Below are 25,940 nucleotides of genomic sequence, written 5' to 3' on the forward strand. Positions count from 1 at the left end.
AGGATAAAAAGGAAGGAATATAGATTATAAAGATAAAGAGCTACAAATTCCACTCTTTTCATTTTTCCGAGAAGGGGTAAAAAAAAGAAAAAAAAAAGAAGAGCTTATGAAAACTAAAACCCTAATTTTATTATTTTCTTTTGAAACAGATAAGATTAAGGATCAAGAAGTGATAAAAAGGAAGACAAGGGTTGCTTGCATGAGCTCCTTCAACGACTTCCCAAATGAGTCCTCAGAGAGAAATGCGTTTCACTGGTAGTTTACAGGACGAAAGAGACGGATGAGAACACTTTTAGGGCTTTTGATTTCTACTGAATATATAAACAAACAGTGGTGGGCATATCAAGAAGAAGAGTAGAAAGGTTTCTAATACAGTTCTGATTGACTGACCCTCAAAGGTACCATTATTATTGCCAAATTAATGGTCCCTCATCCCATACACACACTTACTCTTCCTGCTTAACTTGACATTTTCATTAATAACTTTCTCTCGCTTTTTATCCATACACCATGCCCTCCCCACCTTTAGCTCCCTCTGTCTATCCATCCTCCTCTCCTCCTTATTATTATTGTTATTTTAATATAATTGAGTTATCTAATCATTTTAAAAGTAAATATTACTATTTAATCTTTCTTTCTTAACGAAATTAACTAATTAATCCTTCTATTTTTATATTTTTTTATTCTTTTATCCATTTCGATCATTTTATTTAATTCTTGTAATTTAAAAAACACAATTATATAGTAATTCTATTTTTTAAGTCATGAATGATTTTATTCCATAAAAGCACTAAAAGAATATATGAAAAAAAATCCAAGAATTAACTATTGTATTTTTTAAAATAACAATACCAAGTAGTTATTTTTTTTTATAAGCAAACCATTTATTAATAATTAATTCAAGAAAAACTTAGTGTGAGAACATCCAGCTAGCCCAAGTCAAGAGACTAACTCAATTACACCCAACATAAAATGTATTATGCTAAGCGAAAAAAATCTGAAACTTACAAAACCAACACGCCAAGACCACACTGCAAACTAAAGGAAAAAAAAAAAGTGAACATTCTTGAAACTAAAAAAAGCAAAACAACATAATCAAAAGACAAAGGGACACAGAGAAAACAAAATACAAGAAACATATGCAAGCTAATCAAGGAAGAGCAATCTGCTGCAGTGGAGATTAAAATGGAAAATTTAACTAGTAATTTTTCTATTTTAATAATCAATTTAACTTAATAATAATGAGTACTATAAAATCTTATAATTTTATTTCAATAAAAATTAAACAATCTAAAAAGTAAAATAATTTCATTATCGATAGTGCTCTAATCCATTCAATTTCACATTATAAACGATAAATGGCCCTCCACATTTTTTTTAATAATTCAATTTCACATGAAAAATGATATATGGCCCTCCACTTTATTTTTGAACTTTTTTTAAAATGATTTTCTTATGTAAATAACTAAGGCACGTAAATAAGATGTTTCCAAACTATCATGCCATACCAAAATCTACTCTACTAATTAGTTTCCGTACATTTATGTTACACCTAGTCAACTAGGTTGCCTTTCCCTCAATTCTCCATCAAGTGTGGATTTGTGGGCTACTGGGTCATGACTAATCTCTCTTTCCTTTTTTTTTTATTTAATTAATTATATCGAGTGATGAACCAAAGAAAAGAACTTTCTGTTTCATAATCCATGAACGAAATAGAAAGTTTCCATATTTTTTTCCCTAACGAAGGAATAGAGATTAGAGACCAAAAACTAGCTTTGTTTTAGTGAAAACAAGGCAGAAATAATATAAGAAGGGATTCAAATTATATGTGTGAGTATATATGTGAAATTATTGCTTAAATTTAATTTATCATTAAATTAAAATATAAACACATAGAATTTATATATTTAATAAATAAGTCTTATTATATATCATATATTTTAAACCCATAATAAATTGAGTCTTAGCAAGAAAAATTTGTGTGCATATATATTATATATCATCTTGAATTCATAATAAATTGAGTCTGAGCAAGAAAAATTTATATGTGTGTGTGATTAGAAACTAAGGAAAATTTTTACTAAACCCTATTCATTGTGGACTCAAGAAAAAACCATGTTAATAACAAAGAAATAAATTTAGTCAAGAAATATCTAGAGAAGAAATAAATTCTTGTCTGTGTTTTTTGTTTTCAGCTTTCACGTTAGGGTTCTGCCTTCCAAATGCAGTGTATTTTCTTTAGGCTGTAAGTCTCCATAGCTGATGATTAATTAGGTCATCCATCCGTAATTAATAATTATTTTCCTCAAGAACAAAGTACAATACAACGTTGTATATTTTTTGAGGTCCAACAATTTATGCGGGCCTTATTTTGTCCAACATTTTTTTTATTAAAATGATAAACAAAGCTAATTAATTAATGTGATATCCCCTTATTATATATATAGGAATTTAAATTTATCAAGTAACGCTAAATTTAAAAATGAATTGTTGATTTTTTTTAAAAAAAATATGTAACTTAATTATGTACTTTGAGAACATAAAACCCATATATAAAAGATTTTTTTTTTTTGGTAGAATATAAATGAATATTTTCAATTAGCTGCTCAAATTAAATTTAACAATTGGGGTTACAAGTCATGAAAAATCATAAAATAAAAATCTAAATCCTGCACCAGAATTTAACATCAACGTCCTTATGCAACAGATTGAGAAGAAGATGTAGTATATGTAAAATCTTGATTTTATACCCAATGTTGTATTGTTTTATTTATTATTTTTTTTTTTTTAGATGAGACAGTATAACGAGGAGTAGCTCTTGTTCTTTTCATAAACCCCAATCCTATTAAATAATAGAACTTTGAGAGAAATCTCAAACTTTTAAGATAGTTGATATACATCTTTTAGCAAAACTGTGTCTTAGAAGCAGGGAAGCGTCACGAGGAAAAAAAAAACAAAGAAAAACAGTTTTTAATATTGAACTTTTGTTTGTCTATTAAATTCATGACAGAGTAATGTGCAGTTTTCTTTCTCTGCCATATCCTTGCATTATTGACTACCCTGCACTGATCGTTGATTGATGTCTCTGCTCACTTTTCCCCCTTTTTGTTTCTAGGGTTCCTTTTCCTTTTTCGTGGGCTAACAATCGACATAACTGCATGACAGAGGAAGCAGCAGCAATCCCAATATAAAGAAAGAAAAGAGAGGAAACACAAGAAGAGAAAAAAATGAAAAGCCCATTTAGAAGAGAAATTAAATGAAAATAAACCTATTGAGTACATAATATACACACATGTACATGTCAAGGACAGAGACAGATAAGATTTTCACATGGGTATTGCTCTATCCATCTGATCGATCTCTTCTCTCTGAGCCTGCGCCATAAATTAGAGATATGGTGATGAGCAGAGACAGCTACATTTTGATCATAGGAGGGTTGATGTGATGTTGATAGTGAGCTACTGCAAAATTAATCATGGGCCGCTATATTTAGTCATGCTCAAACACTTTCTTTGTTTTGTTAACATATAAATAAAATTAAATCTTATAAGATTTATTATAATTTTATTATTAAATTGCGATTCTATATAGATCATCCTATATGAAATTACTGTTGTATAATATAATTTTTATCATATATATATATATATATATATATAGATGTTGTAACTCAAATGCCAAAACTATGATCCATCAAATACAAAGATTTAAATATGTTACTTTCATCAATTTCACACGTGAGTTTTTATATGTAGGTTTTATATTATATTTTGAATTTATAGTAAAATTAGGTTTAAATAAAAATAAAGCAATATTTTTTTTTTCTTAGTGCAAGGATATGTTAAGCTGAAGCAGGACCCAAAATTAGATAGTTTGAATCTGTTGGGTCATTTCAATTGATGATAAATGGCTAAACCTGATTGATGAAAAGAGCAATTAAATGCTATGAAAAATAATGCATGCGCATGCCCTAGTCATGAATTGAAATTTGGAAAAGAGATAGACACTGCGAAAAGTCTTTGAGCATGTCTTGACTTATTGAGACTAATTATAAGCATGCTTCAAGGAGCTCACAGCGATATTTTCGTTTTATTTTGATAGATATATGAGGATCGAAATTAAATTATGAGGACAAAATCTATATATATAAATTAAATTAAATTAAATTAAATGAGAGAGAAGTTTTAAATTAAAATTAATTTAATAATAATAATTTATTTTATTTAAAATATAATTAAAAATTAAATTAAAAAATAAAATTTATAAATTATTCATGCATAGTATAGGCGTTATGCTAGTTAAATAAAAAGAGGATAACCATTAATTGATAAAAATCTATATATATTATACAGCATGCTAAATTTTCTTTAAAAATTGTCATGTGAAGCTCTTTAAAGAAAGTTTGACTTACTAATTTTAATGATAAATTTTAAAAATATTAAAAATAATTTTAATAAAAAATAAAATATTAAAATTTAAATTAAATATAAAAAATTAATTTTTATTAAATTTATGCATAACACAAACATTTAGCTGTATTAAAATAAACTTCAATCTTGAGCTACACATTTGGTCAAGAAAATCATTGTTGAATAAGTAAATTAGAAGCATTTATCTCTAGAATAGAATTTGCGTCCAAGATGATCAGCATGCATGGTAACGTAGTGAATTTATCCCATAATTTGGTTGAACAATAGATCATAGGCATATGGAATGCTAAATATAGCGATGATTTTTCATTAAATATTTTAAATACTATATTAAATTTATTTTATTGTTTAATAAAAAATCATATGGAATGCTCAAACACTAAATATCTCCTTATTTAGTGTACGGAAAGAAAGATATTTTTAAAAAAAAAAGGGTAAAGAGAAAATCAGAAGACAAAAAGGTAGGAATTTCTCTAGTAGGCTTCTAATGAAAGCCCATGTGAAGCTCAGCAACCACAAACATAATTCAATTCAAACTCAGCTGAACAAGGCCTATTGGGCTTCAATGAAAACCCAGTGGTTAAGAATTATTATTATTATTATTATTATTATTATTATTATTATTATTATTATTATTATCCAAACTTCTTTAAAATTTATGGGAAATCAATAAAAGTAAAAAAAATTAATAGGTTCAGAAAAGGCCCTATCTAATACAAACTCAAAAGATTTATTTATTGATATATTCAATGATTACTTGATTTTATTGTAAAATAAATTTAATTTGTAAAGAAAAATAAGATGATTTAATAAAATTTTATAATTAATTTCATGAGATTTTTGTAAATTAATTTTTTTTATAAAATAATTAATATTAAAAAATTTATTAATTTTAATAAAAAAAAATTTCTTCACATAAAAAATACATATAATATTAATTTTTAAATTTAATAAATTTGAAATATGAAATGTAAGGTGATTATACCTTGTTTAGTGTTATTTATAATTAATAGTTTTTAATATTATTAAAATATTATAAAACTTTATTTTTTATTAAGTTAATAATTTTTCATAATTACTTTATAAAAGAATCAATTTGCAAAAGTTGTTAAGGTGAGTTATACATTTGTGTTGAATCATTTTATTTTTTCAACCAACTAAATTTAATTCGTACGGAAGAAGACAACTTATTTACAGAGGTTTACACATAATTATGAGTGTGGGTGAAACTATGCACTGATCAACCCAATTAGCAGTTCATTGACTGCATAGCATTAAGGCCTTGAGCAAACAGTGAAGCAAAAACCTCCATTTCCCTTTAGGGCAAGGCCAACGCAAGCTTAACTTCTCCCTTTCCATCTCTACCTTCTATAACCGAAAAGCCGTTACCATCTATGGACGGAATTTCCACCATCTCTGGCTTTCCCCATTCAAAATCTACACTGTAAAACGCAAGCTTTGTCGATGCAGCTACAGCAAACTTCAGCACTTCTTGTTCTACGGCGCTCATTCTTCCTATCTTATCTTTTGCTCCTTCAAAAAGCATCTTGTCTAGTCCATTTACATAGTCACTGAGCTTCTCAGCTATAATGGCAACTCCATTTTCCCCCATAAAATCTCCTGCTTCTGAAATTATGTCATGGAGACTTACAGCATTCCCAAAATAGTTTTGCTGAATTGGGGGGTCTATGCTCGAGCGACCCCTCCAATCCACTGAAAACCCGAACATTACCTTTCTAACATTTGCTTCTCCTCCTTTTACCTTCACCAAGCAGACTAACGCGTAAGAACATGTAAGCACAAACGCAGAGAGACGAAGGTGTTTTTCGGGTTTTAGCCCTGCAGCCTGCTGCTGTTGGTGGTAAAGGATTACACTTTCCCTGATTTTTCCAAGGCTTTCGCTGCTCAGCTTAAAAGTGGATCGAACCATGTCATTGGATGTCACTCCAATGAAAAATGGCATCACTTCCAAGCTTCGTGGGTTCGACAATTCTGAATGCAATGGTTGAGGCCATCCATTCGTTCAAGTACATAGATTCAAGTCCGGCGGGGTCTTTAATAACTGTCCGGTCAAATGATGGGGTTATTTCAAGCGATAAGGGGAAAGCTTTTCCATTTTCATCACTATGTTTGATATATCAGACCATGCTTTGAGGAACATGTAAATGCTCTTTCCATCAAAAACTGCAAGGTGTGTGCTAATGCCAAGGCAAAACCCTTTACCAGGACACAGTGTTACTTGCAAGGCCATGGTTGGTGACATGATTTCCGATATTGGCAACGCCGGTACATAAGGACGCGACTCAGCAACTCCACGGACCTGATTGCTAATGTGGCGATCAATGTCAGCATTAGTCTCCGCAATTGTGAGTGAAACAGCATCATTTGGAGAGTAAAGGATGATGGGCCTGGGAGACTGAAGAGGCCAAGTGAGGCGGCCGGAGAGAGGAAGGAAGTGCAGGAGAGTCTGCGAGAGTGATCGTTTGAGTTTGGGAAGAATTTCTGAGTGAAAAAAAGTAGAAGTTGAGAGGGTGAGTTTGTAAAACAAGAGGCACTGGCTTGGAGGGAATTTCAGCCATGTGGAACCCAAAAAGGTAAGAGAGAGAGAGACAATTCTGTGGCTGACTCAGGTGAGTGGTTGGCCGGAGCAATCCGGCAAACCTCCAGTATTTTGATTGATGAGTTGGGTGATGCCATGACTGAGAGACAATCAAGCTTGGCTTCTTGATGTATCAAAGTTCCAGTATTTTGATATGTTAATGATGTATCAAAGTTCTCTCACTTGATAAAAAGAAATTAAGCATATGGTGTTTTATTTATATGAGAATTATAGAATTCCCTTCCTACACATAAAAAAAAATGAGTTACATGATTATGATTATGAAAAATGATACATGTGTACTAAATGCATCTAATAATCTCTCTTATGTAGCCTTTTACCCATTTTAGCTTGTGGTTGTTGCAAATTGTCATCATTTTTTCTTTCTGATAATAATTATTAATAAGTAAAATCTAAATATTAAATTTAGATCAAACTGGTTGATTATGTATTTTTTTATTTCAAAATATTATTTTAACATATATTTAATAGTTTATAAATATTAAAAAAAGAATTATACATTTATATAAATTTTTATGCACTATATTACTATATTACTTAATACTTTTATATAAAATTCAAAAATATTATTAAAATTTATTAAATATAACTTAAAAATTTTAAAGTTTCATTTAAATAGTTAAAATTTAATTAATTATACTTTTATTTATTTATATTAATAATTATTATATTTAATTAATTTGTAATAATTTTATATATATTTAATTAATTTTTAATGATCCACTTGTTGAATTACTGACTCATTTATCCGGTTCCTTCATCGGGTAATCTCCAAGCCAGGTTTAATAACATTGAGCAAAACTTTATTCTTTAATTGTGTTTATTATTAATTGAAATTTACTTAATAATTTTCTTAAAAGATAAAGAAATTGTTAAAGACATTTTAAAATAAATAATAGCATTACTCTTCCACCGTGGAAATATTAAAGATAAAGAAATTGTAAAACAATTTTTTTTTTCTTGAACTATCACTAAGGAAATAATATATTTTTTTTTCTATTACTAATGATCAGTTGCTGTACATATGTGAAGTGATAAATCACATTAACATTATGATGAATTGCAATTATACATAAATTACAAATCATAATCAACTTTCATGGAATGATTTAATGGTATAACGTACGCAAATAAAAAAGAGGACTGATGAATTAATCGTACTAAGTTGTAAATCAAATACTGGTAATTAATTGAGTTTTCATAACAGAAGTTGTTTGCTCACTAAAACTCTTGCATTTAGTTTCAGAGACTGTTTAAATGCTTATAATTAAAATTAATTAAATTTAATTTTTTAATATTTTTAATTAATATATTTAAAAAAATAATTTTCGCAATAACAATTTCACTAACCATGCAATGGAGCACGAGGAGTTGAAAACCTTGCTTGATTATTTGTAGTAAAAGGACGGGTTAAGCTGAAGCGTTGCTGTTGTTTATAGGCTAAGAAAACCCAAGTCGCTGCATTTCATTATCTAGCAATCCAGGGGGCAAAAATGATTCTGTATTTTTTTTCCTTAATTGCGTTTTTTTTTTTTATGGATGCTTAGTTTTAAAGAAAACGAAGTTCCAATCTAATTAGAGACCAATTAAAAAAAAAAAAAAAAGAAATTTGGAGATTTCTGGATTTAATTCATATCATGTGTTTTAAGTAATGTAATTTTTTTTAACAGGAAAATTAGGGAAGTAAGAATTGAACCTGTTTTGATAGATAAATGACAATAATGAAATCAATTTTTTTTAGGAAAAATTCAAATTAAGTTGATTATTTTTTTCATTAATAATATATCTAAAGATAGCTTACAAAAAATAATGAAACCCAATAAAAACAACAGTTTTAAGAAATTCTTAAATCCAAACAGAAATTTAAAAAAATGGTAATTTTTTTAATTCTATTGAATATGATGCATTCTTTAATTATTCTAGGAAATTTTACACAACATATCTATTCAACAAAACTCAACATTAGAGGCTAATTTAAATTATATATATATATATATATTGATTAGGGTGTATTTTGGGTTGATACAGTTTTGACTAAAGATCAACAATATTAAAGGAAAAGATCGAGAATGGAATTACGAGCCTCTACAGTTGTCGTCGATGAGCTCATATTTAAAGTAAGATGGGCTTACTTAAAGCGAAGAACTATGTACTTTTGACAATTATTGCATCCTCTTAGGACTGATTTTGGGGTGAACATCAATTTAAGAATTAAAGCTGATTAAGATTCAACTAAAAGTCTTAAAAAAATTTTGACTAAAAGATTTATTTCAATTTCAATATAATCGATTAATTTGATTTCAAACCTTTCAATGAAAATAAAGTGAAGAAAGAAGATAGAAAATTTTGAGAGGCTCAACTACAGGACGGGTAAACCTTGAAGAAAAAGTGAAGCAAAAGCCTCCATTTCATGTCTGGGCAAAACCAGCCCAATCTGAACTCCGTTCCCATCTTTGTCCTCCATCAACGAAACAGCAGTTATCTTATATATAGACGAATTCTCCACTTTCTCAGGTCTTCCCCACCCAAAATCCTCCTCGTAATACTTGAACTTAGGTGATCCCATTATTCCAATCATTTGCATCTCTGCTCCTTCAGCCATCCACCTGCCATCTCTCTCTTTTGCTCCTTGGAAAACTCCTTTATTTAATCCTTTTATTAAATCGCTAAGCTTTTCTGCTGCAATAGCCACTCCATTTTTCTCCATCAAAATTCCTGCTTCTACAACCGTGTACAGGACATAAACACAATTGCCAAAGTAATTAGATGGAATTGAAGGGTCTATGCGGCTCCTACAGTCCGCGGGCACAAAAATGTAAACTCTTCTACTACTATCTCCTCCTCTAGCTTTCACCAAGCAGACTGACACATAAGAACTTGTAACCACTAGGGTTGAAAGATGAAGATTTTCCATACTCTTTAGCCCAGCGTGGCTTTGGTGGCAACTCAGTACATGTTCCCTGATTTTTTGGATGCTTTCACGGCTTAACTGAAACGTGCATCGAACTAGATTAGTTGATACTCCTAGAATATTGGGCAAAATTTTCATACTTCGGGGGTTGGACTCTGAATCAAATCCAGGCGTGGCTCGCCGATGGTTCAAGTAGAATTGCTCGAGCCCATCAGGATCTTTGATGGATGCCCTGTCAAAGGATGGGATTAATTCCGGCAATAAAGGGATGATTTTTCCATTGTCGCTTTGTTTGCATAAATGAGCCCATGCTTTGAGGAACATGGAAGCGCTCTTTCCATCAAGTGCTGCGTGGTTCATAGCGATGCCGATGGAAAACCCTTTATTGGGAAATAAAGTAATCTGCAAAGCAATTATAGAGGCCATTGCATCTGATGCTAACAACTCGGGTACGTATGGCCGCGACTCAGCTACTTCTCGAATTTCATTGCTCACCAAGCGATTAAAATCAGCACAAGACTCCGCAACCGTGAGTGAAACGGCATCATCGGGAGCGTAGACGATGATGGTTTTGGAGGAATGAGATGGCCAAGTGAGTTTTCCCGCTACAGGGAGGAAGTGGAGAAGCGTTTGTGAGAGTGCGTGTTTGAGTAGTGGAAGGATTTGCGAATGGAAAAATGTTGAGGATGAGGCAGTGAGTTTGTAGAAGTAGATACGCTCAGCTGGAGGAGATCTGAAAAATCTTGCATCATAAAATGTGAGAGGGAGAGATAATCCTGTGGCTGACTCGCCTGACTCTTTGGCTGGAGCAACCTGGCAAACCTCCAAAATTTTTACCGAGTTGAGTGATGCCATGGATACCGTGAGACAAAGAGGTTGTAAGTCAATGGTGTCTATGCATGTGTGGCTTTATTTATGGAGGATCGGAGGTTGATTTGTTTTGGGTACTTTCGAACCTAATTTTTTAATAGACTAATCAGAAATTTTATTTTTTGTTTTAGCACAGACCAAGTTACTACAAATGGACAACTTTGCCGCCTTTGCCCCAGTCTAGAATGTTATTCAGTGACATTGAGTGCACGCGCCTTCATTTTAGAAATGGATAAAGCGTATAAATAGTTGACTTGGTCCACGTCGAGCAACAAAATAATTCGTCGATTTTTTTAATTTTATAATATAATTATTTTTATATGATTGTTTAATATATTATTTTTTAGTATGTTAAGTGCACCGATTTAATTTTATTAAATAAATTTTATCTAAATTTTATTTATATATAAATTTTGTCATATATTTTTTTTTACTTAATAATGAGTTAAATCTAATAAAAAAATTTATTTTTAGAAAATATTTTTATATATGACCAAAATGTGGGCTAGAGTAAAGATTTAGGACCATATAATAACTGTTAGCTGATGTTGTTATTATTAGTTAGTAGCTGGTAACTGATGATAGTTGATTTATATTAAGTATTTAATAAAATTATATTTAATTGTTGTTATTAAAAGATGAAATGACTAATAAAGGGTATATTATATAATTTATTTTATTATTAAAATAAATATAAAATTATAAATTTATTATATTATATTATTTATATTTTTATTAAATTAAATATTTAATTATTAAATTAATATATTATATCATTTATTATATTATTAAAATAAAAATATAATTATTAATCTATTATATTATATCATTTATTTTATTATTAAAATAAAAAAAATAATTTAATTTTAAAAAAATTAAATAACTTTAAAAATATAGATAAAATAATAAATTAATTATTATTATTATTGATAAAGAAAAAATTTATAATTAATTTTAAGTTTTTAGATATAAATAAATATTTTATATTTTATATTATTAATAAAAATATTTTAACAAAATTAATATATGTTAATTAAAATGTTAAAATTATAAATAAAAGAAATTAATAATATTATTTTTTTAATTAAATAAAAAAATAATATGATCAAAATAAAAAATAAAACCAAATCAGCTATTATCTAATGGTAAATAGCTATAAAAATGGAGCTGATAGTTATCATATTAATTACCCATCAATTTTATTTTTTTTAACTTATCAAACACTTTATTTTATTTGTTTAAATTTCTATCGGCTATCAATTATATTCAGTGAAACAAATATCACCTTAATGAAACAGTATATGATTTCAGTGAAATGATAAGCAGCGGCCAATATTCAAGTCCTCAGAAGTCCTAAACTCGTCAGTTAGGCTGTTTAATGAACTGGCATAAATTAATTGTGCTAAGTGAATTCTCATCGGTCCTTTTAATGTATATAAACCTTTTTCAGATATTTCATACGAGTTTCATTTTTTTCCGGTTTGTTTTTATTCAATTTTAACTGCTATAAAAAAAATTATTATTAAAAAATTAATTTTAATACGTAAAAGTTTATCTAGAAGTACTCATTACCATGAATTAAAAAAAAAAATCCAATTTTATTTTAAGAGTGTAATGGCCGAATAATATAAAAGCAGTTTCTGTGTTTTTGGTTTCTTTAAAACATATAACTTTTTTTATTTAAAAAATAATAAAAAATTTTTAATAAAGTACCTGAATTTTTAATCCGGTTCAATTTAAAAATTAATAAATAAAAAATTAAGAGTTTAAAATTCTAACACTATTGAATCAAGAAAAAAGTGTCGGTGACACACAACGTGTGAAAGACAGAATTGGTAAGGTTGGGTGGGGAGAGGGCCAGGCTATAAGTGCTGCATAGGGGAAGAATTTGAGCACATGATGTGGGTCGACAATGGAGATAATGGAAAACTAATCTATTGAAGTGCCTGAAAATGAGATGGGACTAGTCTTTATAATACTGATTAAAACAACCAGCCAGTACTAGTGCCTTCAGTGGCAATGACATTAAAACAGAGAGAGGTTACCCACTAAAATTAATGGATTATTAATGAACGTAAATGAAATCTTCTCATTACCTTGGATTTAATATTTTTATTTATGCACTTATTCTCATGATATATTCATATTTATAATAGTCGAAAGAGATGGCATGAATTTCCATGTTAATTATTCCAACATAATTTTTCTAACTGTTAAATTTAATATGACAATCGTGTATGCCAATTTGTAATTGTTTTTCATCTTAAAAAAATATGTGAGTTGTTTGTATATCTATGGTTTATTCATCTGCATTTCTATCAAGATAATTATTTTTTATTTTATACATGGGTTGAAAAAAACATTTTATAAAGAAAGGTATTTAGAGATTCATCAACAGCGGCAGAACTTGGAAGTTGTTGATGTATATCATATTAATTAATTTCAATTAGATATTGACATATTTTTTGAGAGAAAAATTAACCCTGTCATATTTTTATATGTATTTTTTTATTTTTTTATTTTAAATGTTCTTCATAAATATATAAGTTGTTATAGTTTGTCATATTGTGTTGTGTATGTGTTTATTACATTTTTTTTTATTTTCTAATGTTTTCATCAATATTGTAATGTATCTATTTAAATAGGAATCACTGCATCGGGCAAGTCTTATCTAGTATTATTAATATTGTTCGGTACAGGTAAATTGAATACAATTCGACCCTTCAACGAAAATAAAGTGAAAATTTTGGGAGCCTCAGCTACGAGTCATGTAGGCCTTGAAGAAAAAGTGAAGCAAATGCCTCTGTTTCATGTCTGGGCAAGACCAGCCCAATCTCAACCCCATCTTCATCGTCCATCAACGAAACACCATTTACCTTATCAATGGACACAATCTCCACTTTCTCGGGTCTTCCCCATCCAAAATCCTCCTCATAATACTTGAACTTAGGCGATCCTGTTATTCCAATCTTTTGCACCTCTGCTCCCTCAGCCCTCAATCTGGCATGTCTCTCTTTTCCTCCTTGGAAAATTCCTTTCTCCAACCCTTTTATTGAATCGCTAAGCTTCTCTGCTACAATAGCCACTCCATTTTTCTCCATGAAAATTCCTGCTTCTGCAACCGTGTCCAGGACATAAAGACAATTGCCAAAGTAATTAGGTGGAACTGAAGGGTCTCTGCGGCTCCTGCAATCCGCTGGCACCAGAATGTAAACTCTTCTTTTACTATCTCCTCCTCTAGCTTTCACCAAGCAGACCGACACATAAGAACATGCAACCACTAGCGTTGAAAGATGAAGATGTTCCATACTCCTTAGCCCAGCGCGGCACTGGTGGTAACCCAGTACATTTTCCCTGATTTTTTGGATGCTTTCACGGCTTAACTGAAACGTGGATCGAACAAGATTATGTGGTACTCCTGGAATTTTGGACAAAAATTTCACACTTGGCGGGTTGGACTCTGAATCTAACCCAGGCGTGGCTCGCCACTGGTTCAAGTAGAATTGCTCAAGCCCATCAGGGTCTCTGATGGACGCCCTGTCAAATGATGAGATTAATTCCGGCAATAAAGGGATAATTTTTCCATTGTCGCTTTGCTTGCATATATAAGCCCATGCTTTGAGGAACATGGAAGCGCTCCTTCCATCGAGTGCTGTGTGGTTCATAGCGATGCCGATGGAAAATCCTTTATTGGGAAATAAAGTAATCTGCAAAGCAATTATAGAGGCCATTGCATCTGATGCTAACAACTCGGGTACGTATGGCCACGACTCAGATACTTCACGAATTTCATTGCCCACCAAGCGATTAAAATCAGCACAAGACTCCGCAACCGTGAGTGAAACGGCATCATTGGGAGCGTAGACGATGATGGGTTTGGAGGAATGAGATGGCCAAGTGAGTTTTCCAACAAGAGGGAGGAAGTGGACAAGCGTTTGTGAGAGTGCGTGTTTGAGGATTGGAAGGATTTGAGAATGGAAAAATGTAGTGGATGAGGCAGTGAGTTTGTAGAAGTAGAGACGCTCAGCTGGAGGAAATCTGAAATACCTTACATCATAAAATGTGAGAGGGAGAGATAATGCTGTGGCTGATTCGCCTGACTTTATGGCCGGAGCAACCTGGCAGACCTCCAAAATTTTTACCGAGTTGGCTGACGCCATGGATACTGCTAGACAGAGAGAGGGAGGGGGACGCGTTTTAACCTAATGGTGTCTGGGCCTGTGCGGGTGTGGCTTTATTTATGGAGAATCAAGGTTTTATTTTTTTGGGTACTTTATATACTAATATTTTTAATAGATTAATCAGATTTTTTTTTTTTTTAAATATCAGGATCGCCATTAGATTAAGCTGCGCTTATTCTTCGGATAAGTGTTTTTTTTTTTTTTTTTACATTAACTCTCCGAAATGTGTTTTTATTCCTCTTTCATATTCTTACAATAAAAATAAATATGTTTATGAGTGTACTTTTTTTAAACAAAATATTTATGTACTTATTTTTAAGGCTAAAATAATAAATATTTTTATTTTATATGAATTTTGTAAAAATTCCGAGTAATTAGTTTCGAATTAATTGAAAAAAAATGTAAATCTTCACCTTAATTACGTTAATAAATTAATAATAATGTTCTTTACTATTTATTATTGATTTAAACAGTAGTCAAACCTAAAAAATTTGCGATATTTTATTCAATGATTTTTTTTACTAGTTTTCCTTTTCTTTATTATTTTACATCTATATTTTAATTTTTTAATATATTAAAATTTTAAATATTTTTAAATCAATAAATATAATTTCACAGTTAATAATAATAGAGTAAGTTATAATAGAGTAAATTATTATTTAAAGTAAAGATTTATAGCTTTTTCAGCTAATTTAAAATTGAGTGATGATATGGGTGCATGCACCTTCTTATATGAATATATAATGTTTATTTTTATATTTTGAAATAATTGATTTATGTTATTTAAAAATATTTTAACTGTATTTAATTTAAATATAATAAAAGTTTATCTAAAAGTACTCGACACTATAAATAAAAAAAAAATCCAATACTTGAGTTTTTTAAAGTGTAATGGCCTAATAATAATAATAAAAGCAGTTTCTGTGTCTAAAAATAATAATTGTGAGATTATTATTATTATTATTATTATTATTATTATTATTATTATTATAAATGTAGAGTGTAATAATCATGCAATTTAAAAAGATATTAAAATATATGTATAAATTATTTTAGTAAATATATCATTATTGTTATTATAATTGATATTAGTGTGAATTCTTAAATTATCAAATGTGATTAGCTGAATTTTAAATTGCTTGAAATCATAAAAAAAAAAAAAAAAGATTAGATCGAACTCGGTGAGTCTAACCCGGCCAACAAACATCGTATTAGATATTAAAATGGGCTATATCAATAATATAATAAAATTAAATTATATTCATAAGTTTGAATTTAAAAAGAGTTTATTGTGAATTAAACGTGATTATTTATTTGTTGTATTTAAAAGAGTTAATTAGGAAATTTCAACATGTACCCTAACATTTAGAATTTACTATATATCAAAAATCATTGCAATTTTAATCTCAATTTTCAAAAAAATTTTCAATTCAATAATTTAGACAGTCTTATTAAATTTTAATAAAATAAATCACACAAAGAAATATATCATTGAATGCAAATTTGACAAAAATAGTAAAACTTTAAAAGTTATATCAAAATAATTAAAATTTTATGTATATTAGTGAACTTTTAAAATAAATTACTAATATCAATATATTTTGATATAAACACGTTAGAATTATATCTCAAAATCTAGTGGGATTTGAAGAGAGATCTTTTTCCTAATTTGAGATGAGAAATATTCCTCAATAGAATGAATGTATATTTTTTATATATTGTTATTTCTAAATTGAGTTAAATTCCTAATCATATTGAGATTGAGATAATTAACACTATAAATATAAGAATAATGAAAAAGTTATTTGGCTTCGCCCGTAGGGAGTGACTTTACCCATTGAAGATAATGACTTTGCCCGTTGATGAGGTACTCTTGCCCATTGCAGTCCCATGGAGGGAAAGAGAAAGGATATAGAATTCAAGAGAAGGGGATTCTTGTCCATTGATGAGAGGACTTTTGTCCATACAATTGAAGATACTATTTGTGGTGTAGCAGTTAAAGTAGTAAATATATTGGGTTATGTCTAGAGGAGACTGAGAGGACTAACTAATGTTATTTATTATGAGTAGTTATATAGTGTGGGTTCTCTTGGGTGTAATTGGGTTGATGGGTAGTATAGCTTTAAGCTTGTAGTTGATAATTATATTTATTGATGATAGTGAAAGATGACATACCTGTGAATATAGCCCTGTGTTCAGAGGGTGAACTACGTAAATATTAATTTTTTTTATGTTTAATTTATTTCTTTGCAGTTCACAAGCTTTCGCGGTGCACAACAATTGGTATTAGAGCATGGAGATGATATTGATGAGTTTGGTTGAAGGAGGAGTTACTGTGACATGTAAAAAGTCATTGTCACGACCCAACCTATGGGCCGGACCGGCACTAGGACCTGGGCTAGCTTAAAGCCCCCGAGGCCCGTAGTAAGCCTAACTATTCCTCAAATCCATAACCAGGCCCACAATTTAGGCCCAATATGCATATAAAATAATTTAAATCAAACTGTTATAATTTCATTTCGGGCCAACTTAGCCCAGAAATTTTCAGAAACTAAAATCAGGGGAGCCCAGCTCAACCCTGTTACCTCATTTACAAACTGTTTAAATACCATACAAATCTTCATTTATTAATCTTAAAAATTTAAGTTCACACAACCTCTACCAAGGTCCACACTATTTCTAACACATGCGGAGTTATAGATTTTTAATTTAGAAAAGATAGTAAAACAATTAAATAATTGACGTTAAACCTGCGAGGAAGAAAACAGGTTGCTCTGTAAAATAACTCCTCCTGTGGCCTGTAAAAATTTTTGAACAGGAGTGAGCGTTAGACTAAGAGATTAAAATATCAATTTTAACCATAATCTCTATAACTATCTAAAACTAATGCACCAGAGAGTGAAATGCAACATCAACAACATTTTCACATCATAACATCAAAAGGTAATTTGGAGCACTCACACACTCGTAGTATCAATCATAACATATGGGAGCCGATCCCCATACTCTCTCTTAAATCCAACCTGGTGCCGAATTACTCAAGCTCGGAGTTCCATTTAATAACCAAATCGAGGGTCCCAGCAAATTACTCAAGCCGTGACTACCCCTCGAAGGATCGGGTCCCAGCGAATTACTCAAGCCGTGGATCGCCTGGCCCTATCCATAGTCCACACCACATCACACGCACGCCAACGCACGCACACTGCTCCAAATTACCACAACAACATACATGGCACTTTAACATTTATCAATGCATCATAAATCGTGCCTAGAGTTTAACTACATAAATATATGCATATAAGTGATGCATGGGCATGCTGAACATATAATAATATCGAAATTATAATTAAAATTAATATTTTACTCACTGTACACCGATGACTATTGTGTTTCTTTGGATGCGAGAAAATAGCTGACCTCGATCACTTAATAATTAAATTATAAATTTATTAGTACTAAGTTAAGATAAAACTCTAAAGAGGCAATAGACAGCCTAATTCATACCGAAAATCCGGCAGAGTCTCCCCTATACCTGGGACCTACCCAACCTGCAAAAATGCTCAAATAACACTTCTAAATTCTCAATTCCCACAATCACATCTCATCAATATCACATGGCCCCTCCTGGGCCCTCCAAATAAGACAATACTCAAAATCTTGAAAATTACGTTTTAGTCCCTATAATTGACATTTTTCAAAAATCCACTCAAACAAGCTCTAAAAATTCTAAAATTTTGCCCATGATCCTTAATAATATTATAAGGCTATTGCAAAATGAATTGTAATTTTCTAGTCACCCATGAATATTTTATTCAAGAATTTTACTCAATTCCATAAGTTTCCAACAGCTAACATATTCCTAATTCAACCCAATTAAATATTCACATATTTAAACCTCCATCCTCAAGCTTCAACCAATTATATAAAATTTAATTATCTTAATTTCAATTAATCTTATATGCCCACATGCTAAAAATATAACTAAAATCCATCCATATTTCTCAAAAATATTCTACGATCACCCAAAAATTCAACTAACACCATAGAATATCTCCAAATAATTTTACTTTCATCATATATTTTTCTTAGAATTTTTCTCCAATTTTTCCTGTTTAAGAAACACTGTATTTATGCTCCACAGACAGAGAAATAATAAAAATTGTCTTACCCGAAGTTTATCTGTGTCTCAAAAATTCCAAAAATTTATGAGGAAGCCTCGGAAGTTGAACCATCTCCATAGCTCAAGGCCACCGCGCGTACCGTGCACAGTGGCCGGCCGCCGGTCACCGGCGACATTTGCCGAATCTGATCATACCACCATGTTCCTCTCCTCTTCCTCAGTCCATATGTGGTCTCGGATCATCGATCCAACGGTCGGATCGTCGTAGATCTGACGAAAAAGCTTGAAAAACCCGAAACTTCTCTCCTCCATATCTCACTCATCCGACCTCCATTTGCTTCAAAATTGGTGTCAAAAGAAAGCTCTCGGAACAAGCTTTCCAACGCCACCAGAATCGCCTCGATCGGACGTCGGACGAAGCCGGAATCGCGCCGGAAAGCCGCTGCCCACTGTGCGCGCGTTTTCTCTCTCCTCTCCCTCTCTTGCCGCCGTTTCTGGTGGTCTTGGTGGTCGCCGGAGGGTCGCCGGCCGGTGGGGAGCTGCTTGGGGCGTCGCCGGCCGGTCACCGGAGAAAGGAAGAAGAAGAAGAAGAAAGGGAAGGAGAGGGAAAGAAGAGAAATGGGGGGGGGGGGGGGGTTCCTCCTCCCGTTTTTCTTTTGAAATTTTTTTTTTTATTATTTTTTATTTTTTTTTATTTTAAGGGTTGTTACATTCTTCCCCCCTTAAGAAAAATTCGTCCTCGAATTTTCGAATAAACCAGAGATATGGAAAAGAAGATTATCAGAACAAGTGCAATCATTACTCCTCCAGCTTTGCAGAGATTGGTAAAACATTTATTCTTCAACTCTTTGTACATTATATATGACATTCTATTACTCTCTTATTCTACTATGGTATCCTATTTGTCTTCATCTCTATCTAGAGATGCTCTTATCTCTTGGCTATTCATTGACCATTCTTCTGACATTCCAAGTATTCGCTATATCTCACTGTTCTTGACTTGATGTCTCATAACTTCGATCAACTTTAGTGCTTACCTCACTTTTATTACGCCCCAACATGTCTCTTGGTGACTTCAGTCATCATTCCTTTGTTTTAATAATCTCTGTTTTCCCCAATGACATAACTTATGTTCCTTATTCCATGATATCATATGAGTAGCTTTCCTGTAGCACCTAATCTAGGCATCTTGTTCGAGATCTTCACTCTTCTTATGACTTCAGTGGTTAATACCTATAAATCTTCTCACTCCCATTATACTTTAAATTTTTAATCTCTCTTGTGTCATTACTAAGGTACTTAGACCAACCTCTATCGATCTTATGTAACTAGTCAGGTAGAGTCTCCTCCAAGGGCCAAGTGTATCATTTATCAATATTGAAAAGTAAACTGGGTCTCTCCTTCTAGGTAACAAAAGTGTTTATATTCTCTGACAACTCAACCCATGCGACTTATCAATTCTCACTCCTTCTCTGGAATATAAATATCTAGACTTCTTCCTATAGCTTCTTAGTATGTGGCCTACTTCTGACATATTAGCACTCAGATCGAGGCTCTACTACTCCTTTAATCTATCATCTCATAATAACTTGTTTTAAACGTCTCTTAGTGTGTTCCTAGCATACCTATTCCTCCTTATCCTCATCATTATAACTGGCTCTATCGAGCTCCTTTTCTGTCCTTTGCATCTTATCCACTTTCCTTTTCCTATTTTTTGGTATTGTTGATATCTTTTCGACCTGCTGTACTTATTCCTTAATTTTAGTCCTATTTCACTCTTACACCTTTTTCCTTCAAGGATGTCCATCCCATCATCAACTTTAACTTTCATTTTATTTCTTAGTTACTAGTTCTATTACTTCGAGAATTCTAACCTTACAATTTACTCCTACCGGCACATTCTTCACCCTTTGTAACACTTATAATTAACCATAGAAAATTCTTTTGGTATCCCCTTTTTCCAACTTAACTATCAGAACATTATCATTCTCTACCAGCCTCAGTAGGAAATTGCTCATCCTAGATGGATAGGAGCCCTTGAAACTATAAGTTCCATCTGAACTAACACGGCTGTGGGAAATGTGTGCCATGCCTTAATTCTAAACAAAATACTTCATGTGTTCATTCTCCTTAATATAATCACATATATTGCCTATAACTTTCCAAACTTCAGCCTCAACTTTTCCCATTAGAAACAATTTCATCTATTGAAACTCATCCATAAATAGTACTTCCTTTAGCTCATAATTTAAAACGATTGCAAACCTTGGTAGCTAACTCCATTTGACTCCTGTCACAATTCTGATCGTCCTTTCATACTTAACACTAGGTATGCACTTACTGTCATTCTCATATCAGGAAATTGTGTATGAAATGGTGCCTACCAAACTCTCAAATAACTAGGTCTCCTTGACTCTGTCTCCGTTCCTTATATAACCCTCTAGAACCAATAGCACAAACTAAACTTGAAAAGAAAGAAAAATATCCTCTTATATTCAACTACGCCCGATTGTCCATATAATAACGTTTAATCTATGTTTCTTGGTCTTTCTCTTCAAATTTCATCATCTCTTAGCACAATTGTGCTCTACCTATAAGATATCATCTGCTTGAACCCTTTTTCGTACCCTTGTCCTTCCTGACATAATATTTTATAATTTATTAACTTTACTTATACTCGACCAATGATTCATATCTATCATCGTTTATATTGTGCCCTTAACTTTTGTTGATTCCTGAAAGATTTCTCTCACTAATAAATTCTTCCAACACTAATTCCACCCTTATCTATGGTCATTAATTTGATCCTTGAACTTTCTAGTAATTTATTACCATCCATACTTGTTACTTTTCATTCTACCCCTACTGTTGTTCTGTCGTTATTACTTCACTGCAAAGTGATTCTGTTGATCACACTAAAAATGTTTGCCTGACATTCATAACGAACCTCTAACTACCTTCTCACTATCTCAAAAGTCTAACCTAAAATTTATGTGTCATTATCTATAATTTTTTCCACTCATCATACCTATTTGATCCCGTAGACTGACTTTTATTCAACTTACTATTTACTAACTTCTTTTTCTCTACCTAATTAGGTAGTCCGCAATACCATCGCACACCTTCTAGCATTTACTCATTATTATGTTATCCCATACCTCCATCACTATTCTCACTAATGTGGTCCCATTTTGGGTTCTCCATCCTTGTCATTCACCTTGCCAAAAATAACACTTAGCCTACCCTATATCTTAACTTTGTTCCTTTTATTATGCGCCCTTCGAATTGTCCTTTCATTCATTTCCTTTGTCTTACCCAAAATAGAACTTGACTATTCTATCCCTGGTTCCATTCTTCTTCCTAACATGACAAATTTGTACTGCTAACTATATCTTCCAGAGTCTCTACCACGTTATCACATATCTGTGCTACTCAGATTTGGTCCTTTGATCACTCTAGCTAGTACTCCCACTGGCATTTAAATTATATTGCATCTGCAATCAATTGTCCAAACTTTCATTCTGCACTTTCTTTATCCATTGGCCTTATATGATTTATCTTCGCTAATTTATTACTCTTAATACTATTATAATTAGATTATACTATTGTTTTGAATAATTTGAAATTAGAAAGGAACTCAGCAAATTACAGTCATACTTTTATTGTATGATCTCTATTCTTATCCTTTAGCTTACATAATACCCTTACTACCTCGAGAACTAATTTTGCAGTAATTTTATTATTATTATTATTATTATTATTATTATTATTATTATTATTATTATTATTATTATTTTCCATGTTTACTCAATTTGCCAAAACTTAAGATTCCGGGCACCCAAACCCGTCATCCAATTCAAAGGATTTACATCCATCGTGATCTGATTATATATGATTCCTAGAATGAAACTTGTATCCTTTGCGGGATACCCGAGTCAACTACTCTCTACCACACTCTACAGTCCCATCTGGGGCACTATTTGGTTGGTCATCATCATTAGTAATAACTTTCGATCCCTTCTGAAAAGATAGGACTACACCCTAACTTGCTGCAACAAAGGTACTACATTTACCACCTTGCCCAAACCATGTCAAATTAATGACTCTCCTATCATATCATATCTCTGTGAATCATCAATTCATAGTTTTGACCGTCCCTAGGTAGTAGGGTTGCACTTTACACCTTGCTAATACACACAAGGTATCCTATTCTCACTAATTTCTAAGCAAAACGTCTGTCATTCTGCAAAAATCATCCAAAATTCCATACCGAAGACTAGATGGTCTCACTCTATAGGTGTCACTTTTACTTGCAACTAGTCCGAAACCTCTGGTCTGATGGCAACTCTTGATGCAACTCTAGCTCATGCTAGGGTAACCGAGTCATTGACTCTAGTTACTACCTAACTGTAACCTTTCGATATTCTAGCTCTAGACTCTTAACCAGGAGTTCCCAACTCCTCTACAGATATAGAACTCTGTTCTGGTATTGCTGTACCAAAACAGAGGCCATCAGTAAACACCCTCATTATGGAGCACCACGGGGATGCACGCAGCTCTACACAATAATCTCATGTCGGTACTGTAATCTGCAGCTTACAGAGCAGACATTGAGAACATTGTATAGTTACTACGATACGTCCTGACAGACTAGGTCTCCTAATCTCTTATCTCTCTTGAATATTCTATTATCACAAACTTATTCTAACTGGGTCATCCACTGATGACTGCCAGCAGTGGTATCCTCATCCTTATCTAGGGCAACTGTACTTTCAAGACTCACCTTTATGTACTCGTGCCTTGCACGAAATGGGTACACCATTTAAACCCATACTGACAAAATATAACATTTCTTGGAGTACGTATCCTCATGATAGATCTCACATGTCTACTAACTCTATTTCACATTTCTGTGTACTCCACGAAAATCAAGACACTAACTGAGGCACTTTTATATTTCCCGAGGTATAACGCAGAATCTAGAAACAAAGAATTACAGAAAAAGACGAAACAGAATCCTATACTCCGCATGTAACATCCTAACAAGACTCCTTTTACACTCCCATGTATATTATTTCCCATGAATCTAGAGCCTAAGCTCTGATACCAACTTTGTCACGACCCAACCTATGGGCCGGACCAAAGACTAGGACACAGGCGACTTAAAGCCCCGAGGCCCGTAGTAAGCCTAACTATTCCTCAAATCCATAACCAGGCCCGCAATTTAGGCCTAATATGCATATAAAATAATTTAAATCAAACTGTTATAATTTCATTTCGGGCCAACTTAGCCCAGAAATTTTCAGAAACTAAAATCAGGGGAGCCCAGCTCAACCCTGTTACCTCATTTACAAACTGTTTAAATACCATACAAATCTTCATTTATTAATCTTAAAAATTTAAGTTCACACAACCTCTACCAAGGTCCACACTATTTCTAACACATGCGGAGTTCTAGATTTTTAATTTAGAAAAGATAGTAAAACAATTAAATAATTGACGTTAAACCTGCGAGGAAGAAAACAGGTTGCTCTGTAAAATAACTCCTCCTGTGGCCTGTAAAAATTTTTGAACAGGAGTGAGCGTTCGACTCAGAGAGTAAAATATCAATTTTAACCATAATCTCTATAACTATCTAGAACTAATGCACCCTGTAGAGTGAAATGCAACATCAACAACATTTTCACATCATAACATCAAAAAGGTAATTTGGAGCACTCACACACCCTGTAGTATCAATCATAACATATGGGAGTGATCCCTATCTGACTCTCTTAAATCCAACTTTGGTGCGGAATTACTCAAGCTCGGACTTCCACTTAATAACCAAATCGAGGTCCCTGAATTACTCAAGCCGTGACTACCCCTCGAAGGATCGGGTCCCAATGAATTACTCAGCCGTGGATCGCCTGGTCCTATCCATAGTCCACACCACATCACACGCACGCCAACGCACGCACACTGCTCCAAATTACCACAACAACATACATGGCACTTTAACATTTATCAATGCATCATAAATCGTGCCTAGAGTTTAACTACATAAATATATGCATATAAGTGATGCATGGGCATGCTGAACATATAATAATATCGAAATTATAATTAAAATTAATATTTTACTCACTGTACACCGATGACTATTGTGGCTGCTGGATGCAGAAAATAGCTGACCTCGATCACTTAATAATTAAATTATAAATTTATTAGTACTAAGTTAAGATAAAACTCTAAAGAGGCAATAGACAGCCTAATTCATACCGAAAATCAGTGAGTCTCCCTATACAGGACCTACCCAACCTGCAAAAATGCTCAAATAACACTTCTAAATTCTCAATTCCCACAATCACATCTCATCAATATCACATGGCCCCTCCTGGGCCCTCCAAATCAGACAATACTCAAAATCTTGAAAATTACGTTTTAGTCCCTATAATTGACATTTTTCAAAAATCCACTCAAACAAGCTCTAAAAATTCTAAAATTTTGCCCCGCGGTCCTTAATAATATTATAAGGCTATTGCAAAATGAATTGTAATTTTCTAGTCACCCATGAATATTTTATTCAAGAATTTTACTCAATTCTATAAGTTTCCAACAGCTAACATATTCCTAATTCAACCCAATTAAATATTCACATATTTAAACCTCCATCCTCAAGCTTCAACCAATTATATAAAATTTAATTATCTTAATTTCAATTAATCTTATATGCCCACATGCTAAAAATATAACTAAAATCCATCCATATTTCTCAAAAATATTCTACGATCACCCAAAAATTCAACTAACACCATAGAATATCTCC

General features: G+C 32.0%; 2 protein-coding genes, 1 long non-coding RNA gene and 1 pseudogene across 3 annotated transcripts; all 4 read right to left on the reverse strand.

The window, feature by feature from the left end:
• Positions 1–5,679: 5,679 nt before the first annotated feature.
• LOC110672957 (phenolic glucoside malonyltransferase 1-like) lies at positions 5,680–7,127 on the reverse strand (annotated as a pseudogene).
• Positions 7,128–9,324: 2,197 nt separating this feature from the next.
• Positions 9,325–10,899, reverse strand: LOC110672995 (phenolic glucoside malonyltransferase 1-like). Its single transcript, XM_021835953.2, has one exon. It carries the CDS (start codon positions 10,814–10,816, stop codon positions 9,410–9,412), a length of 1,407 nt encoding a protein of 468 aa, XP_021691645.2. The 5' UTR covers positions 10,817–10,899; the 3' UTR covers positions 9,325–9,409.
• A 2,588-nt stretch (positions 10,900–13,487) lies between these two features.
• LOC110672953 (phenolic glucoside malonyltransferase 1) lies at positions 13,488–15,091 on the reverse strand. Its single transcript, XM_021835889.2, has one exon. The coding sequence runs from the start codon at positions 14,989–14,991 to the stop codon at positions 13,591–13,593; it is 1,401 nt and encodes a 466-aa protein (XP_021691581.2). The 5' UTR covers positions 14,992–15,091; the 3' UTR covers positions 13,488–13,590.
• Positions 15,092–24,370: 9,279 nt separating this feature from the next.
• LOC131174742 (uncharacterized) lies at positions 24,371–25,371 on the reverse strand. Its single transcript, XR_009144973.1, has 2 exons — positions 25,260–25,371; positions 24,371–24,688 (listed from the first exon to the last, which is right to left on the reverse strand). It is a non-coding gene; the product is annotated as an uncharacterized LOC131174742 (long non-coding RNA).
• Between the last annotated feature and the right edge of the window lie 569 nt (positions 25,372–25,940).

This window comes from Hevea brasiliensis, chromosome 16, assembly GCF_030052815.1.
Source record: "Hevea brasiliensis isolate MT/VB/25A 57/8 chromosome 16, ASM3005281v1, whole genome shotgun sequence".
NCBI classification, from domain to species: domain Eukaryota; kingdom Viridiplantae; phylum Streptophyta; class Magnoliopsida; order Malpighiales; family Euphorbiaceae; genus Hevea; species Hevea brasiliensis.

What these genes read in the sequence shown, in the direction of transcription:
- LOC110672953 (XM_021835889.2), bottom strand. Translation starts at nt 14,991, where the DNA reads ATGGCGTCAGCCAACTCGGTAAAAATTTTGGAGGTCTGCCAGGTTGCT.
- LOC110672995 (XM_021835953.2), bottom strand. Translation starts at nt 10,816, where the DNA reads ATGGCATCACTCAACTCGGTAAAAATTTTGGAGGTTTGCCAGGTTGCT.